The sequence below is a fragment of the Dipodomys merriami genome, unplaced genomic scaffold (assembly GCF_024711535.1).
Source record: "Dipodomys merriami isolate MVZ:Mamm:240054 unplaced genomic scaffold, mDipMer1.0.p SCAF_5, whole genome shotgun sequence".
Taxonomy (NCBI): domain Eukaryota; kingdom Metazoa; phylum Chordata; class Mammalia; order Rodentia; family Heteromyidae; genus Dipodomys; species Dipodomys merriami.
In genome coordinates this window covers 60,768,441-60,786,969 of record NW_027206068.1, presented here as the reverse complement: position 1 = coordinate 60,786,969, position 18,529 = coordinate 60,768,441, and the positions used below count along the sequence as shown (strand labels likewise).

General features: G+C 44.0%; 1 protein-coding gene across 1 annotated transcript in view; it reads left to right on the top strand.

Moving 5' to 3' along the window:
- Ube2h (ubiquitin conjugating enzyme E2 H) overlaps positions 1 to 17,459 on the top strand; it is a 98,428-nt gene extending 80,969 nt beyond the window's left edge. Inside the window, exons 6-7 of the mRNA XM_069996757.1 lie at positions 9,465 to 9,593; positions 13,493 to 17,459. Coding sequence (XP_069852858.1) covers positions 9,465 to 9,593; positions 13,493 to 13,617 — 254 coding nt within the window. The 3' untranslated portion in view covers positions 13,618 to 17,459. The remainder of the gene's footprint in view (positions 1 to 9,464; positions 9,594 to 13,492) is intronic.
- The last annotated feature ends 1,070 nt before the right edge of the window (positions 17,460 to 18,529 follow it).

The window sequence follows — 18,529 nt, the reverse complement described above, 5'->3', positions numbered from 1 at the left end:
CCAAGAGTAGGACAATTTGAAGGAGAGCAAAAGAAGTCGCTCTTTATGAGAAATCACCTGAGTGATCATTTGTTTTAAGGAAGTTTTCTCTGGTTACAGAGGTGGAGTTTAGAGCCTTGGAGACCATCCAGGAAGTAGCTGTCCTGATCCAGAGCTAAAATGACATGTCCATCTTGACAGTCATGCCCGGGGAAGTAGAAGAGGAGCTAGAGACTTACTTTTTGTTTTTTGTTTTTGTTGTTTTTGCTTTTTGCCTGGTGCTGGTCTTAGACCCCAGCCTCCCGCCTCTCCCTTCCTCCCTCTTTCACAGGTGGGACCATAGATGTGCACCACCACACCCAGCTGTTAGTTGAAAGGGGTTCTGCTCACTTACTCCTGGTCTGGCCTCAAAAGTGCAATCCAGATTACAGTCAGGAGCTCCACCACACACAGCTGGAGGCAGTTAGAGTTTAAGAGCTGAGGACATGGAGTATGGAAAGGAAGCCCAACCAGATTCCTTCCAGAGGTTTGTAGACCAAGGGGCCAGAATGTTAAAGTCAGACTACCCTTTGTATTAGAAGAGAATGGATTTTCAGAAAAGTAATTTGAGGCACATTCAGTCTGATAAAATTAGAAACATAAAGAACCAATTGTAATGATTTGGTAGTTATCAGCATAGACTTATTCCTTTAAAATTACAAGATGATAGGCTTCTCAGAGTGAATGTGTATATAGCTAACTTACTGTAAGGGTGATATACAGAGGGGTTACAGTTACTTTATTCAGGTAGAGAACATTTCCTTTTGAACAGTGTCGGCCCTCCAATAGCTAATTTTGTGTGTGTGTGTGTGTGTGTGTGTGTGTGTGTGTGTGTGTGTGTGTGTGTGTGTGTGTGTGTGTGTGTGTGTGTGTGTGTGTGTGTGTGTGTGTGTGTGTGTGTGTCTCATGGGGCTTGAACTATGAACCTGGGAACTGTCCCTCAGCTCTCCAGCTCAAGGCTAGCGCTCTACCACTTGAGCCATAGCACCACTTCCAGTTTTTTTGAGTGGTTTATTGGAGATAAGAGTCTCAGAGACTTTCTTGCCTTGGCTGGCTTTGGACTGGGATCCTCAGATCTCAGCTTCCTGAGTAGCTAGGATTACAGGTGCCTGGCCCAACAGCTGACTTTTATTTTTTTTTTTTTTGGGGGGGGGTCCAGTTGTGGGCCTGAACTCTGGGCCTGGGCGCTATCCCTCAGCTCTTCAGCTCAAGGCTAGAGCTCTACCACTTGAACCACAGCGCCACTTCCGGCTTTTTTTTTTCCTGCTTATGTGGTGCTGAGGAATCGAACCCAGGGCCTCATGCATGCAAGGCAAGCACTGTACCACTGAGCCATCTTCCCAGCCCCCAACAGCTGACTTTTAAAATATAAGTACACTACTTATACTCTTATACTGCAAGAGGTTGGTGTTTCTTTTTTTTTTTTTTTTTTTTTGTCGGTCATGGGGCTTGAACTCTGGGCCTGGGCACTGTCCCTCAGCTCTTCAGCTCAAGGCAAGCGCTCTACCACTTGAGCCACAGCGCCACTTCTGGTTTTCTGGTGGTTTATTGGAGATAGGAGTCTCACGGTCTTTCCTGCCCGGACTGGCTTTGAACCTCGATCCTCAGATCTCAGCCTCCTGAGTAGCTAGGATTACAGGCACGAGCCACCACCACCCAGCAAGAGGTTGGTGTTTCTTGAAATAAATTTTTACTACCAATGTTAATTTGTTCTTAAAAAGGAGCTCAAGCTGGGTCCTGGTGGCTCATGTCTGTACTCCTAGCTACTCAGAGGGCTGAGATCTAAGGATGGTGTTTTGAAGCCAACCCAGGCAGAAAAATCCATGAAATTCTTGTTTTTGTTTGGTTTTTGTTTTTGTTTTTTTGGGGGTGGGTCCGGTCATGGGGCCTGAACTCTGGGCCTGGGTGCTGTCCCTCAGCTCTTCAGCTCAAGGCTAGCACTCTACCACTTAAGCCACAGCACCACTTCCGGCTTTTTTCTTTTTGCTTATGTGGTGCTGAGGAATCGAACCCGGGCCTCATGAATGCAAGGCAAGCGCTCTACCACTGAGCCACCTTCCCAGCCCAGTCCATGAAATTCTTATCTCCAATTAATTACCAAAAAAGCTGATCATGGAGCTGTGGCTCTAGTGGTAGAGAGCCTCCAGTGCAAAAGCTCAAGGATAGTGCTCTGGCCCTGAATTCAGGCCCCAAGACTGCCCCCATCCCCACCCCCAAAAAAAGGCCCAAGCCTTGTTGATTGTCAGGAACAAGTGTAGTGGAAAGCAATGGATTAGGTGGGGTGCCTGTAGTGGTTCTTGACACCTGCCCATGGCTATATTATATGATGAGGTATTTTTTTGTGGTATAGCATTTGTTTATTTTCAATGTGCAATCTGAAGAGCATGAAGACAGCGCAAGTAAAACTCCCTCAGATCCCCGCTTGCTAATTGTAGTTTCTGGTTAAGCATCTATAGAATTTGAACCTGGAGAAAACAGCATATTGTACAGAATTTTCCACTGTGACGTTCAAAGGAAATAGAGGAGAAAGAAATAACTTGTCATCATTGGTTTATGAAATAACCAAAAATAAAACATGAAATAATATGATCTCCTGCTGTGTTTTCTCCTTTAAACTATGGACCATCTTTTTTTTTTTTTTTTTTTCCTTCTAGTCCTGGGGCTTGAACTCAGAGTCTGGGCACTGTCCCAAGTGCTTTTTGCTTAAAGCCTAGTACTCTACTACTTGAGTGGCTAATTGGATAATTGGAGATAAGAGTCTCATGGACTTTCTTGCCCTGGGTTGGCTATGAACCATTATCCTTAGAGCTCAGCTTCCTGAATAGCTAGAATTACAGGCATGAGCCACTGGCACCTGGCTGAAGTTTTCTTTTATAATCATTTTTAGTGGTGTGTAATTCTTCCTGATAAGGAACAGCTGTGTTATACTTCTCTTTTTGCAGATGAAGAAATTGAAATGCAAAGAGGAAGATACCTGCCCTAGTTAAAGAGCAAGTCAGTAGAAAGCCTGAGATTAGGCTTGTGCTCTTTTAGGTTTTCATCTATTGTTCAACAATGAGGTGACAGTGCAGCCTAATGGAATTTGCTCTGCCAGCTATCCACAATGTTTTAGGTGATATCTGCCCCACCTATTCTCCTCTAAAACAGCCTTAAATGCCTCTAAACTGGATTCACCTCTCACTGCCTATGGTTTGGAATACTGCTTCTCCAGTAGAAGATGGTGGTGGTGGTGACCACAGAGTGCAGAAAAGAGAGGTGTATTGGTCAGGGAAAGCAACTCAAGTAGGTAGAGCCTCTGCAGTGTCAAGACTTCCCTTCCTTTTTTTCCTTCCTCCCTTTTTTCCTTCCTTCTTTCCTTTCTATCTTCATACCTTCTTTCTCCCCTCCCTTCCCCTTTCCTCCCTCCTCCTTCCCTTCCTTCTTTTCCCTTCCTTTTCCTTCCCTTCCTTTCCTTTCCCTATTCCTTCTTATCTTCCATCCTTCCCTTCCTCCCTCTTTCTTACTGTGGGGCTAGGGATTGAATACCTTAGGGTCATGTACATGCTCAGGGCTATATCCTTGCTATTTCTATAGCCTCACATCTTCACCTAGACAGAAGATTTTCTCGATGTACATGGGAGAGCAGCTCCTTTTGGTGGGACTCTCGCTTAGTCATGACTGTGCTGGTGATTTTGAGGAATGCCTCATTGCTCTAAAGGGCCAGAGCCAGAACTTCCTGGCCTGTAGCAGCTGTTCTCCACCCAAAACCACTCTGGACTTTTCCATTTTGTAGAGGTGACTCAGCACATCTGTAGAAATAGATCAAAGGTGTGTTAATGCAGCAAGACACAGAAACAGGAAGACCCAATAGTTCAGTGTTTTTGTTTAGAACAAGCATAAGGAAAGTGACTTATTAGTAGCTTGAGGAAACTTATTAGTAGGAAAAGATATAAGATCTTTCTGGAACACTGGACACTTCCATTATCTGTACTATTTCTCTAGCTTCGAAGCACCTCTGAACATTACTTAAAAAGAACAAAAACTATACTTCCATTTTTTAAGGTTCTTGTTGTTTGGTAGGAGCATTCAGTAACTAATCCTTTTGAGCAACACCTATAATAAAAACAGGAAACACCCTCACATCCTCTGTGAGCAAGCGTGTATGAACAGTAAGGACCTCTTCTAGTGTTGAGTCACTCAATTAACACACGGCCTCTGTAACGTGCCATAGAGGCCTAGACAGCCTCTCCTTAAAGCTCATCCTGCTGACCTTGAGCTTATGAGAAAGGGCAGCTTTAGGGAGGGGAAGGCTTACCCTAGATCATGCTTTAGCTTCCCTGACAATAGGGTATAAAATTGTGCTGCATGTATGGGGCACTTGCCCCATCATGAAAGTTAACAGCATAATGAAGAAGCCCAGGTTTGAAATCCAGCTTCGAAATCCAGCTTCTTGGGCAAATTACTTTAACCTCTGTATCTTAGTTTCTTTTTCTTTTTCTTTTTTTTTTTTTTTGGTCAGTCATGGGGCTTGAACTCTGGGCCTGGGCGCTGTCCCTCAGCTCTTCAGCTCAAGGCAAACGCTCTACCACTTGAGCTACAGTGCCACTTCAGGTTTTCTGGTGGTTTATTGGAGATAGGAGTCTCACGGTCTTGCCTGCCCAGGCTGGCTTTGAACCGAAAGCCTCAGATCTTAGCCTCCTGAGTAGCTAGGATTATAGGCGTTAGCCACCAGCGCCGGCTTGTACCTTAGTTTCTTTACATGTAAAATGAAGACTGAAAGCCAGGCACCAGTAGCCCATGGCTGTAATCCTAGCTAATTAGAAGGCTGAGATCTGAAGATCATGGTTTGAAGCCATCCCGGGCAAGAAAGTCCATGAGATTTATTTCCAATTAATCATCAGAAAGCTAAAAGTAAAGTAGTGGCTCCTGTGGTAGAGCACTAGCCTCAAGCACAAGAAAGCTCCAGGTACAGCTCCTAGGCCCTGAGTTCAAGCCCCAGGACCAGCACAAACAAAGATGGAGATAGTAATGGTTACCCATACCATATGTTACAGTAAATTTAAATGCATGAACTAAGTGCTTCAGAGTACCTGACCAGAGTGTCTGAAGTGGAATCTCAACGTTGTTTTGATTTGCATTTCTTTATGGCCAGAGAAGTTGAGTATTTCTTAATGTGTTTATTGGCCATTCTTATTTCCTATTCAGAGAAGTCTCTCTTTAGCCCACTTGTTAATGGGGCAGTTGTTTCTTTGAGGATCTGATTTTGGGGGATTTAATTTTTTGAGTTCCAAGTATATTTTAGATATGAGTCCCTTGTCTGTTACATGGCTATTGAAGATCTTCTCCCAATCCGTGGGCTTTCTATTGATCTTGCTATGTCCTTTGCCATGCAAAAGCTCTGTAGTTTAATGCAATCCCATTTGTTCAACCTTTCTTTGATTTGTTGTGTGTCTGGGTCTTTATTAAGAAAATTCAGCCTGTGCCAAGGAGCCCTAGACTTTCTCCCATTCCTCCTGTAATGGGAACGCTACTGCACTGTTGGTGGGAATGTAAACTTGTTCAACCATTCTGGAAAGCAGTATAGAGGTTCCTCAAAAGACTACCCCTAGAGCTCCCCTATGACCCAGCAATCCTACTTCTAGGCATTTACTCAGAAGATCACAAACAAGGCCATACTAAAGCTACCAGTATAACTAATTTTATCATAGCATTATTCACCATAGCTAAAATATGGAACCAACCCAGATGCCTCTCAGTAGATGAATGGATCAAGAAAGAATGATACCACCCCATTTGTAAGGAAATGAAAAGGTTTGGAAAAAATCATATTAAAGTAAGCAGACCCAAAGAAAATTAGGTCCCATGGTATGTCTAGGATAATCTTAGCAGATGAGCAAAATAGTTCAGTAGCTATGTACATATGATCATATAAGATGATGCTAAGTGAAATGAACTCCAAGACATGGACATGAGGTTTTTCTTCGTTGTTTTCTGCTTTTAATGTACTACATGATTTTTTTGTTTCTTTTGTATGTTCTTCCCCCTGTGGTATATCCCCTGTTGTCACTGTATTTGATTTTGGTATCCTAGTATTGTATATATGTTTATTTGAATTAGGGAAGGGAAGGGGAAAAACAGAATGGTGAGACAAAGGACAAGGTTTCAGGGAAGCCAATGTAACAGCGGTATACACAAGACAATATGTTGGAAATGGTCTGTACCACTTGGGCGGAGAATGGAGGAGAGGGAAAGTAGGAGAAAAATGAGGGGAGGGGGTAACAAGTTTGACAAGAGTGCCTGACCAAGTCAGGTGACAGTGGCTCATGCCTGTAATCCTAGCTACTCAAGAAGCTGAGATCTAAAGATTGCAGCTCAAAGCCAGCCCAGGCAGGGAAGTCTGTGAAACTTTTTTTTTTGTCCGTCATGGGGCCTTCACTGTCCCTCAGCTCTTCAGCTCAAGGCTAGCGCTCTACCACTTGAGCCACAGCGCCACTTCCTGCTTTTTTTTCCCCCCATTTATGTGGTGCTAGGGAATTGAACCTAAGACCTCATGCATTAGCTGGGCGCTGGTGGCTCACACCTGTAATCCTAGCTACTCAGGAGGCTTAGATCTGAAGATGGTGTTTCAAAGCCAACCCGGGCAGGAAAGTCTGTGAAACACTTATCTCCAATAAACGACCAGAAAACCGGAAATGGTGCTGTAGCTCAAGTGGTAGAGCTCTAGCCTTGAGCTGAAGAGCTGAGGGACAGTGCTCAGGCCCAGAGTTCAAGGCCCACGACCGACAAAATAATAATAATAATAAAAAAAAAGACCTCATGCATGCAAAGCAAGTACTCTACCACTGAGCCACCATCCCCGCCCAAGTCTGTGAAACTCTTATGTCTAATTAACACACACAGAAAAGTCAGTAGTGGAACTGTGTCTCAAGTGGTAAACACTAGCATTGAGAGAAGGGAGAGAAAAAAAAATACCTGACTAAACTGGCCATGGGGGCTGGGAAAGAGGTTCAGTGGTAGAGTGCTTGACTTGCATGCTTGAGGCCCTGGGTTCAATTCCTCAGCACCACATTAGCAGAAAAAGGCTGGAAGTGGTGCTGTGGCTCAAGTGCTAGGGCTCTAGCCTTGAGCTGAAGAGCTGAGGGACAGAGCCCAGGCCCAGAGTTCAGCCTCCACAACCTACAAAAAAAAAAACCTGGCCATGGTACACACACCTGTAATCTCAACACTAGAAAGGCCTGAGGCAAAGGATGAGAGTTCAAGGGCAGCTTGGCCTACATAACAAGACCTGTCTTGTTTTTATAAAAACCTGGCTTGTACTTTAATGCCACTAAAGTGATTATCTGTTGCCATTGTCATTACTAATATTGATATTAATACAGCTGTTATCCCTGTCTCCTCTGGGATAACACTGTTTCTGTCACTGCCTTAGTAATTCACTCACCCAAAATTAAAGGGGGAAAAACTTGAATTTTCAGTGTTTTTATTTTTTTAATTTTTGAGAAATTATTTCACTGTGTAACCTAGGTTGGCCTCTAGTTCCATCCTCCTGCCTCAGCCTCCAGAATGTTGGAATCACAAGTATATGTACCACCATACTCAGCCTCACTTTCCATGTTTTATGAGGTATTTCAAGTGTGTATAAATTGAGAAAAGACATATTTAGAGGAAGTAAGTTTTCTGGGGAGGGAGGAGGAAAGAAATTGTCAATGAAATTTCATGCCTACAACCCCAGCATTTAGGAAGGATTAAGAATTTGAGACTGGGTTGAGAAGGTGACTCAGTTGTGGAGTGCTGGCCTTGCATGCATGAGGCCCTGGGTTCGATTCCTCAACACCACATAAGCAGAAAAAGCCGGAAGTGGTGCTGTGGCTCAAGTGGTAGAGCTCTAGCTGTGAGCTGAAAAGCTGAGGGACAGCGCCCAGGCCCAGAATTCAGGCCCCACAACTGACAAAAAAAAAAAAAATTTGAAGCTGGCTGGTCACCAGTGGCTCCCGCCTGTAATCCTAGCTACTCAGGAGGCTGAGATCTGAGGATTGTGGTTCTCTAGTTAACAACCAGAAAACCAGAAATGGTGCTATGCTATAGCTCAAAATGGTAGAGCACTAGCCTTGAGCTGAAGAGCTCAGGAACAATGCTCTAGCCCAGAGTTCAAGCCCCACGACAGACAAAAGAGAGTTTGAGGCCAACCTGATCTACATAATGAGATTGTCTCTCAAAAGAAATGAAAACAAGTTGTGGAGGTGGGAGGGGAGTGATGCTGGGGGGGGGGATAAAAATTTTAAAAACGAAAACAAGGGCTGAGAATAAAACAAGGGCTGAGAATGTTGGCTTAGTGGTAGAGTGCTTAACTAGCATGCATGAACCCCTGTGTTCAATTCCTCAGCACCACATAAACAGAAAAAGCGGGAAGTGACGCTGTGGCTCAAGCGATAGAGTGCTAGCCTTGAGCACAAGCAGCTCAAGGACAGTGCCCATGCTCTGAGTTCAAGCTCCAGGACTGGCCAAAGGGAAAAAAAAATGGAATGAAAACAAAAGTTAAATGTTGAGTCCTATAAAAATTTATCCAATTATTTTAAGGTCTGGTGCCTGAATACTTTTTAGAGTGGAGGTTTTGAAAGTCATAGAAGATCACGAACTCATTTTCTAGGAATACAGGGGGCTGTAGAGTATTGGGGCATAAATTTTAATTAGTAGAATACATAGTATTTCCAAATTATCAGTTTGAAAAATGAGATGGTACACTGGTGGCTCACACCTGTAATCCTAGCTACTCAGGAAGCTGAGATTGGAGGATTTTGGTTCAAAGTCAGCCCTGTCAGGAAAGTCCAAGGAACTCTTATCTCCAGTTAAACTACCAAAAAGCTGAAAGTGGAGTGGCTAACTGATACAGCATTAGCCTTGAGCAAAACTGAGTTTTGCTCAGACCATGAGTTCAAGCCCCAACACACACACACACACACACACACACACACACACACACACACACACACACACACACACACACACACACACACACACACACACACACACACACACACACACACACACACACACACACACACACACACACACACGGAATGAATTCAAACGGGGGGAGAGGGGCGGGAGGAAATGGGGCTGGTATAGTTCAATAGTACAGAGCTTGCGTAGCATGCACAAGGCTCTGGATTTAGTTCCTAGCAATTCAACAAGAAAAGTAAGAGAAGTGGGGAAAATTGTCCTTCATAGAAAATATCAGGCATATCTTAATCTAATTCTTCAAATGAAATATACATTTTTAGAAATCTAGTTGTATTGAAGTGTGAATATGTAATGTAAGTCATGTGTAGTAAAGCATACTGTTATGGAAAATCATCCCTGTGTAGTCAAGTATCTAAGAAGTTAAGCAGAGTTGACTGCTGAATTCAAGTGAATTTATGTGAACTTGAATGTCTCCAGGCAGTAAGTGTTTCTGTTTGTTTTTCCAGATCTTACCAATATATTTGAGTCCTTCCTGCCCCAGTTGTTGGCCTATCCTAACCCCATAGATCCTCTCAATGGTGATGCTGCAGCCATGTACCTCCACCGACCAGAAGAATACAAGCAGAAAATTAAAGGTAACAAGGCACTTAGGAGGCACATAAAAGAGGGATCAGAAGAACTTAAATATCTCATTTAAAACCTTTCTCTTGGGCTGGGACTATGGCTTAGACCTAGAGTGCTTGCCTAGCATGCATGAAGCCCTGGGTTTGATTCCTCAGTACCACATAAATAGAAAAGGCCAGAAGAGGCACTGTGGCTCAAGTGGTAGAGTACTAGCTTTGAGCAAAAAAAAAAAAAAAAAAAGCAGCTCAGGGACAATGTTCTCTTTCCTTTTTTCTTTTTTTTTAGGGGGTGGGAATACTGGGATTTAAACTTGTCCTCATGTTTGCCAGGCAGATGCTCTACTGCTAAGCCACATCTCTAGCCCTTATTTTGCTTTAGGGACTTTTTTTTTTGCCCAAGCCAGCCTGAACCATGATCTTCTATTAATGATTCCTAAGTAGTGGGACACACCACCACACCCAGCTTTTTATTGGTTGGGAGAGTGGCTCAGTAAACCTTTGTTTGGACTAGCTTTGAAATACAGTCCTCCTGCTGGGCTCTGGTGGTTCACACCTGTAATCCTAGCTACTCAAAGGCTGAGATCTGAGGATTGCAGTTCAAATCAACAATCTATCACTAAAGCTACATCCCCCAGCCCTCTGTATATTTGAAACCCTTCATAGTGAACAAGTCTATATACATAAAACAATTCCACAAAAAAAAAGGGACTCAAAACAAGTGATTGAATATGTACGTAGTCTGCTTAGGTGTTCCGCACAGAATCCACAGCACCAGCTTCCTCAGAAGGTGTGGCCCCTTAAAAGTGTATTTGCAAGAAATGGCAAATAGAAGTATTTTATGAGCAGCACTTGAATGCCTTAGTCGTCACTCCTAACTGTACAAGAGATACAGGAGCATTGAGGGCTACTTATTGAATAATAATTTCCCTCTGTTTCTTTCCTTATTCTTCTCAGGCCTCTATAGGATATTGTCGGGTGTTTTTGTTTAGATATAGTAGAAATCTGAAATTAATTTACTTAAGTCTCAAATGCTTTGCAAATTAATATCTAATTTATGTTCTTTAATCTCATCCTAGACCAATATGTATTCTAAGAAAAAAGAAGCTAATTTCAGCTAGATAAAGTTGTTATGGAATTATGTTAAAATTTTGACATAGGAGCCGGGCGCTGGTGGCTCACGCCTGTAATCCTAGCTACTCAGGAGGCTGAGATCTGAGGATCATGGTTCAAAGACAGCCCGGGCAGGAGAGACCGTGAGACTCCTATCTCCAATAAACCACCAGAAAACCGGAAGTGGCGCTGTAGCTCAAGTGGTAGAGCGCTCGCCTTGAGCTGAAGAGCTGAGGGACAGCGCCCAGGCCCAGAGTTCAAGCCCCAAGACGGACAAAAAAAAAAAATTTTTTTTTGACATAGGAATTACTTAGCAGCATCTACAAGCACAGATATCTCAATAGAATGTGTTTCTGTAGTTTTTATGTTCAATATATATGCCCCAGCAGTTTATCATAAGCACTATTTTAATGCATATCTGCTCTAGTCCTGCTACAAAGAGCCCTACCTACATTTGGCTTAGAATGACTGGCTGTAATTGAGGGAGCTCTAGCTTTCTGAAATAATCATCTTGGTGGTCATTTTGTCTTCCTTAATAGTCTAAGAACTGTGGCCATCAAACCTGAGTTCAGCCCTGCTTCCTACTGTGCCTTTCTGTAACCTCCCATCTTTATCCCTACAGGAAACTAGAAGTGTCCCTCCTGATTATTTCTCAGACTTACTCCCCTCCTCAATCTGCACTCTTGAATCACCCCATTTCCAGAGTTTCATTTATCTGCTCCTGTTGGCTCTTAGTAGTTTCAAACCTACAGAAAACCCTAGAACAACTTAATTCCACGTATTTACCACTTACCTATATAAAACCTCTCTATTCTGCTTTAGGTATTTTTCAAGAAGACAAATATAGTCCTCTCTTAAGGTTGTTTTTGTGTCTCAGACATTGGATGAAGCTAAGCATTTCCACTGGAGTAGCCTGTCCCGCACTGCAGCTAGCAGGGTGGTTGCGCGGCCTCCTTGGGCCCTCTGCTGATTCCTTTCACATGTTTCCAGCCCTACTACTACTATCCACATTCTCTTTCTCTCTCCTTCCCTCCCTCTTCTCCCTCCCTCCTCCTCACCCTTCCTCCCTCTCTCCTTTTCCTTCTCCCACTCCCCTCCTCCCTCCCCATTTCCTGTTCCCTCACCACCTCCTCCTCCTCTCCCTTTCTCCCTCTCTCAGCTCTTACTGCCTTCTGTCTCTTTCTCCTCACTAGTGACCTTGCTGTTCTTTTCACAACTCCAGAAAAGCCTCTCCTGAGTAAGCACTTTGTAAATTTGTTTCCTTGCATATACTGAAGAAAGCTGGCAGTGTCATAGTGTCAAAAGCAATGTCAAAGCCGAGCACTGGTAGCTCACACCTATAAGCCTAGCTACTCAGGTGTAGATTTGAGGATCACTGTGCCAAGCCTGCCTGGGCAGGAAAGTCTATGAGACTCTAGCCACCAAAAAGCCAGAAGTGGAGCTCTGGCTCAAGTAGTACAGCACTGGCCTTGAGCAAAAAGCTCAGGGACAGCTCCTAGTCTCTCAGTTCAAGCCCCAAAACCAGTACCCCCCCTCCCAGGGCAAAAAGAAAAAATTGATATGCAGCAACTCCTATGCAAGAAGCAATTCCTAAGGCTTTAATCAACCCCAAAATAGAGGTTTTATTTCATGATCTCATCATAAATTTTTTAAATAAATTTATAATAAACTAATAGGGGCTATAATTCTCACATGTGCAAAGTTTGTAAAGAAATTGTGGGAAACGGAGCCGGGCGCCGGTAGCTCATGCCTGTAATCCTAGCTACTCAGGAGGCTGAGATCTGGGGATCACAGTTCAAAGCTAACCCGGGCCAGAAAGTCCATGAAACTCTTTTATCTCCAATAAATCACCAGAAAACTGGAAGTGGCACTGTAGCTCAAGTGGTAGAGCGCTAGCCTTGAGCTGAAGAGTACAGGGACAGCAGTCAGGCCCAGAGTTCAAGCCCCACGACTGACCAAAAAAAAAAAAAAAGAGAGAAACGTTTTTAGCTAGACCCCTGTGCTAGCTCCTCAGCTTTGGCAGCCTATGGTCATTTGCCAACCTCTAAATTATAGCCCTGCAACTCCATAGACACAGAGTACAGCTTGCATTCCTAATGGGATTGCCACCATCTATCTCATCATATCCTATTAGTGATAGAAACAGTGTGCGCTTTAGGAAACAAGTTTATTCAGCAGTTCTTAAATTCTTTTTCAACCTAGGCTACAGCAGCATAAATCTTAAGGTAAATAATACATGATAGAACCCATGTGCCTCCAGATAGCAGCTATTCTTGATGAGCAGACAGTGGCTTTCTCTGGTCCCTTTAAAACCCCACAAGCAGCATCCATGTCTTCCTACAATAATAGATCTAGGCTAGCCACCACTATACAACTACAAATCTGAGAAGCATAGGAGGTCCTGATAAATTACTGTGGAATCTTAACCAGTCCTCTTCTATCTGGGAAGCCCCCTAAGAAGCCCAGGCTGGTCTAAAGCTAACAGTCCTCCTGCCTCTTGAGTGCTGGCATCATAGATAAGTGCCATCATTTCTACTGTCTCTTTGGAACTTAACACAGAAAGTAAAAAGCGTAAGGTGTCGTCTCTCTTGCCCTTGCAGAGTTCCAGACTGGTGACACAGGTTACACTCAGCAAGTCGGGCTTTCTATGTTGCCCATCCTAGATGTCCTTCCCCGGTCTGTGTGGTTACCCTTAGCTTTGGTGGCATTCTTGTTACCTTTGCCTGGAGAGAGATTTTTAATCTGAAGCACATGTCTGTCTACTTACTCTCTGTGTTTTCTTCCTCCTACCCCTTGTACAGAGTACATCCAGAAATATGCAACGGAGGAGGCCCTGAAGGAACAGGAAGAGGGCACTGGCGACAGCTCGTCAGAGAGTTCTATGTCTGACTTTTCGGAAGATGAAGCCCAGGACATGGAGTTGTAGTAGAAAAAGCACCTGCTTTTCAGAAAGACTATTATTTCCTAACCATGAGAAGCAGACTATAATATTCATATTTAAACAAAGCAATTTTTTTTATTACTAAACAAGGTTTTTATGAATAATAGCATTGATATATATATATTATATATCACCCTTTAGATCTTGATTTCTTGGTCATTTCTCAACCTGAGGTGCATAGCATATTCCCACATTCCATTTTGGTAGCAATATGCGGTCCGAATGCATGCATTCATAAGTCCATTGGCCAAGTCAGTCTGTGTGCTGCTGAACTGTCAAAAGAAATAGCCACTCTGATACTTAGACATGAGTGAAACTTACACAAGTTGCTTCTTTATCGATGGTTCCAAAGAAACAAACCAAACCTACCAGCTCTTGGATGAAGATAGAATAGTGCTTTTTCAGAGTGGAAAGGAAAAAATTGGGGAGGAAGAGGCCTGCTTTGGGAGCATGTAGAGCCAGCCATGTGCAAATCAGCTGTTTCTCTGTGAGGCCTGGGGGCCGTTTCTGTGGAGCAGCAGTGCAAAACAGGGAGTTAATTGGAAAAATGAAACTTAAAAATATTTTTTGACTTGGGTTTTGAGTACATTTTTATGTGTAGATTCCTGCCCTTCATGCTACTAGACCTGCAGCCACAGTGTTTTTTGCTTTGGAGAACTTTTGGGAATTGTTCTCTGATCCTGATTCTTTTTCTGGGGGTGCAGCTTATCATCCAGACCATTTTTGAGAGGATAGGACAGGAGGAGAAAAGTGACGGGAAGAAGCGAAACTCATCCTGATCTGGTGTTGGGCCCATTGGAGACCACTACCCTGGATAAAAGCTTTAAACTGGAGGGGGTTTCTTGTTTGATTGGGTTGTTTTGTTTTGTTGTTTCTTTTTTAATTTGTGTGAATTGTGCTTAGGTTATGAATTTAATCTTGCCCTACCAAGAGACAGCCTCCGCTCTGGTCAAGCCTCTTAGTGGACCATTAGATGCCAGGAGACGACCTGACTGGTGAACATAAGGCCTGAGGCACTCTCCTTCATGTCTGGGGTTTGTTTTCCCTCCGGCTGCTACTCCTGGGTTAGCCTGGCCATCATCTGCTTGTAGAAGTGAAAACATGTATTTGTAATTTACACTGAGTAATAATTGAAACAAATAGACATCTTGTACTCAAAGTGGCTCGATTTGGGGAAAAACCAGCTTGCTTCTGAGTTTGACTAGAGAGAAGGGATTGGAGACAGGATACAGTGAGAGAGGGAGGGAGGGAAGGACACTTGTCTCGTGTGCCTACATAGAGCAAGTGAGACAGTTTTCATGCCTGCTGCTGGTCCAGGCTTTGCTCAGCTAACCTGCACCCAGGTCGTCTGAGTGTTGCCTGCAGAATCTGCAGGGAACTGGAGACATTTTTGGCAGAGCTCTATTCTTTTTGCCACAGCCAGTGGGACAATAGCAGAATTAGCCAATCCTAAAACCTTCTAAAGACAACTTCTGAACCGTCCCTCTGGGATAACTTTTCTTTTTGATGTGTGTTTTTAGTTTAGAAGTACTATATTCCACAAGGTTTAGGTCAATGAGGTTGGAAGATACCCTATCTTTTTTAATTCAAAAAGCACAATCAATCTTTTCTTTGAAAATCTATATAGAATACAACTTGCTTTTAGCATGATTATTTTCCTAAATAAAAAGATAAAGAATTTGCTTATTTGATGTTAATTACGGGCATGAAGCAAAAGGTTGTTGAAAACGTGAAGTTCTGTAGGGCTGTGGTTAGTAACTGTGCTGAGTTCTCTGGAGCATTGGTGGCTTGTTGAGAGGGTAATATTAACTATTTAACATGTAATGGTGTACTTTTACCTATGGCGCTGTCTTCTCATTGCTTTGGGGGCGGGAGGGTCTCTGGCAGCACTGTCACTTGCTTCCCTGCTGCTTTAGCAGTTTGCCTGTGCTGTAACCTTCACTGTAGGTGCTACTAGGTAGGCTTGAAGTGCTGGGTGGTGATTTGAATTCAAACAATAAAAAAATGTATTTTTTCAATATTGTATAAACAATAGTGTTCTAATTACCTTTCCAAAAAAAAAAAGTCCAGATAATTGCACTTGATCTTGTCCAAAAAAACCAAAACCTAGTTTAACCAAGTTCCCAGATCTGTGAGCAGTATTGCCACAGCTCTGTCCCTCATGAAATCCACTTTGCTCCCATAAAAACACATCAGCCTTCTCGCCTCCCAGAGCTCCAGCGGCAGTGGCTCTGAGTTCTGTAGAACTCCCACGTGAAGACGGAGGGAGGCCACTGCTCAGTGTGGCTGCAGCGTGCATATGCACATCCATCCAAGTGGGTGACAGAGGTGTGACCAGGCCTCTCAGCACTGGAAGCTCCTGTGACTCTCTACAAATCACACTGTACCTTCTCTTTTCTGGGCACTAATATGGTTCCATGCATGTTCTAGGCCTTTTCTTCACTAAGAAACTGACTGCTATACCTTTCTAACTCTTCCCTGTTCCTGGGCAAGGTGAGACTAGGAGATCAGACTACCATTAGAGCCTCTGGGAGGCAGCCTCCCGAGGGCTGTGGGCCCCGTCTTAGATACAGCCTTCCCTCGCAGCAGAGGCTTCTAGAGCCCCAGAAGACTGAGCCCTCTGGAGCCCTTCAGACCTGCTGCTGCCAGTTTGCCTCTCCTAGCACCCATTGTTTTTGAGGTCCCACCTTTGATTTACCAACATGAGCCATTCTTTTGCTCCAATTCAGATGACTGAGCTCATGCTGTTGACAAACAACACGCAAAGTAGAATAGCGAGCAGCACCGCATCTACTGCCCTAGCCTTCCAGAAGGCCAGCATAGGCCAGTGGGTGGTATCAAAGTGGTGCCCAACCTAGACCCTGACATTGTGGCTTTTTTTTTTTTTTGTCCAAAGTCTCATTACTGCCCTTGAGTTTACTTGTGGTTTCAACCAGCATCTTAATACTAGCAAGAAAGTGATTGGAAGTTTCCATATACTCTACAGTACTAATGATTTTCATCTGCTTCACAGGCTATTCTAAATTGCCGACTGGCTTGATACAAGTTCCTTCGAACTTTCAAACATAGTTTGCTCTCCAAAGGGCTCCAGTGAGCCTTGGTCTGATGCTTGCTTTTTTTTTTTTTTTTTTTTTTTTTTGAGATGGCTGAGAATCATGTCAGATCCTCTGCTAGCCTCCATGGGGTCAGGTTTGGGAACTGATGTTTTATTATCGATGGCATCTGGTCCTTCTAGATTGGAATGACTCAGAAGTGAAAGCCATTTACACAAGTTAGCAAAGAGATTTTTTTTTCCATTTCATCAAATTCCTAACTGGGCTCACAGCTTTGTGGAGAAATCAAATTGTTTCTGAGTGGGCATAAAAGCTGCATTTCTTTGGACTTCTGAATCCATGTTTATACTTTCTCTGGCCACTGAACACCTTGGCCATCCCCTTAGGGCTGAATAAAGACCCACTGGGGCCGAGTTAGCCTTGCTGTACAGATCTCCACTCCCCTGAGGAAGGGCCAGGGTTCTGGCTTTAGCAGATACTGGCCTTGGCTGAGAGTTTGGGAAGAAATGGCCACTATTTACTGATTGTATTTGGTACATATTGTGTGATACTTGAAAAGATAAAAGGGATCTACTAGCCCTTAATTGAGATCTAAGCTTTTTACTGCTTTTTTTTCCTTTGCCCTGTCTCTTCCCTTCCACCTTACTCCTTGCATTGTGGTGATCTAGTGGGCACGTCTGTCACCAGACAACTGCCTCCTCTGACTATAACCTCTTAATAGTTGTGTATAATGAAAACTGTAAACTTTTTTAAATAAAATGTGTATATACCTTAGCACATGGCTGGGTCTTGGTCAATAAGATGAGAGCCCCCCATTCTGACTCTTGAGCCCATTCTTTAAGTTCCATCTGTTCTCCTGACTCCTGAGCCCTTCTCAGGATGAGTTAAAAAAGCAAGTGTGTGTTACCCTCAGATAGTGGTAACCAAAGACCCGCTAACTAAATCAAGGGCTAGTGACTTTCGCATAGGAGTCTCGCAAAGCTGTCCTTTTCTGTGAAGTTGTGGGGTGGGGGAGTCATCCCTCCCCCTAAACCGACTGCATCCCATTGGCCACTTGGCCTGGAGTTCACAGGCGGTGAAGCCTCCTGTGGGGACTGCCCCACCAGCCAACAAGAACCTGTGTGCCAAGTGCCAAGCTCTGCTCTACCTTGGATGGAGAGGACACATCACTGCCCTGGACCAGCAACGGCGTTCCTTCCCAGAGCACATCCCCTAAGTGGCCACCAGATGGCGACAATGCCCAGTCTGCTGTGCTTTTGTTATGCCCCTGAGACAAAGGGAGTTGTCTGGTGGTTTCCACCACCTCACTGTTTCCTCTCTTCCATTGCTCCAGACATTGTTCCTCTCTCCAGTGCGATACAGTCGTCAGGACTGCAGCTTCTTATCTTGCTGTTGGGGGTTGAAGGGAAGGCCTCCTAAGGCTACTCTCATGCTACCCTTGGCTCCTCCAGTGCTCAGAAGCATTCACTTGTTTGTTGTAATTGGCCCTCACTACGCCCTCAGCCAGTGGGCTAGGTGCTGGAGCTGTGAGTTCTAGGTCTTTCCTCTGCCATCTTGAGCTCCTGCTTGGCATTCTGTGAGCCTTGGGCACTTGGCTCTGCAGTGAGTCCCTTAGACTAGTGGCTTGTGACACACTGTCTCAGAACTTCATACCCCAACAGCAGCACCAGAGACCATATCCAATTCTGCAGAGGATGCTGTAGAAACCCTGAGAGCAAGTTTTCAAGACAATCATTAGTTTACACACCCAAGGAGTTTTGGGAGTTCATTGAGAGAGTATCTGTTGTCGGCTTAGGAAGAGGAAGAGGTATGGGTCACCTGACTCATCATTCTGTTCATCCTAC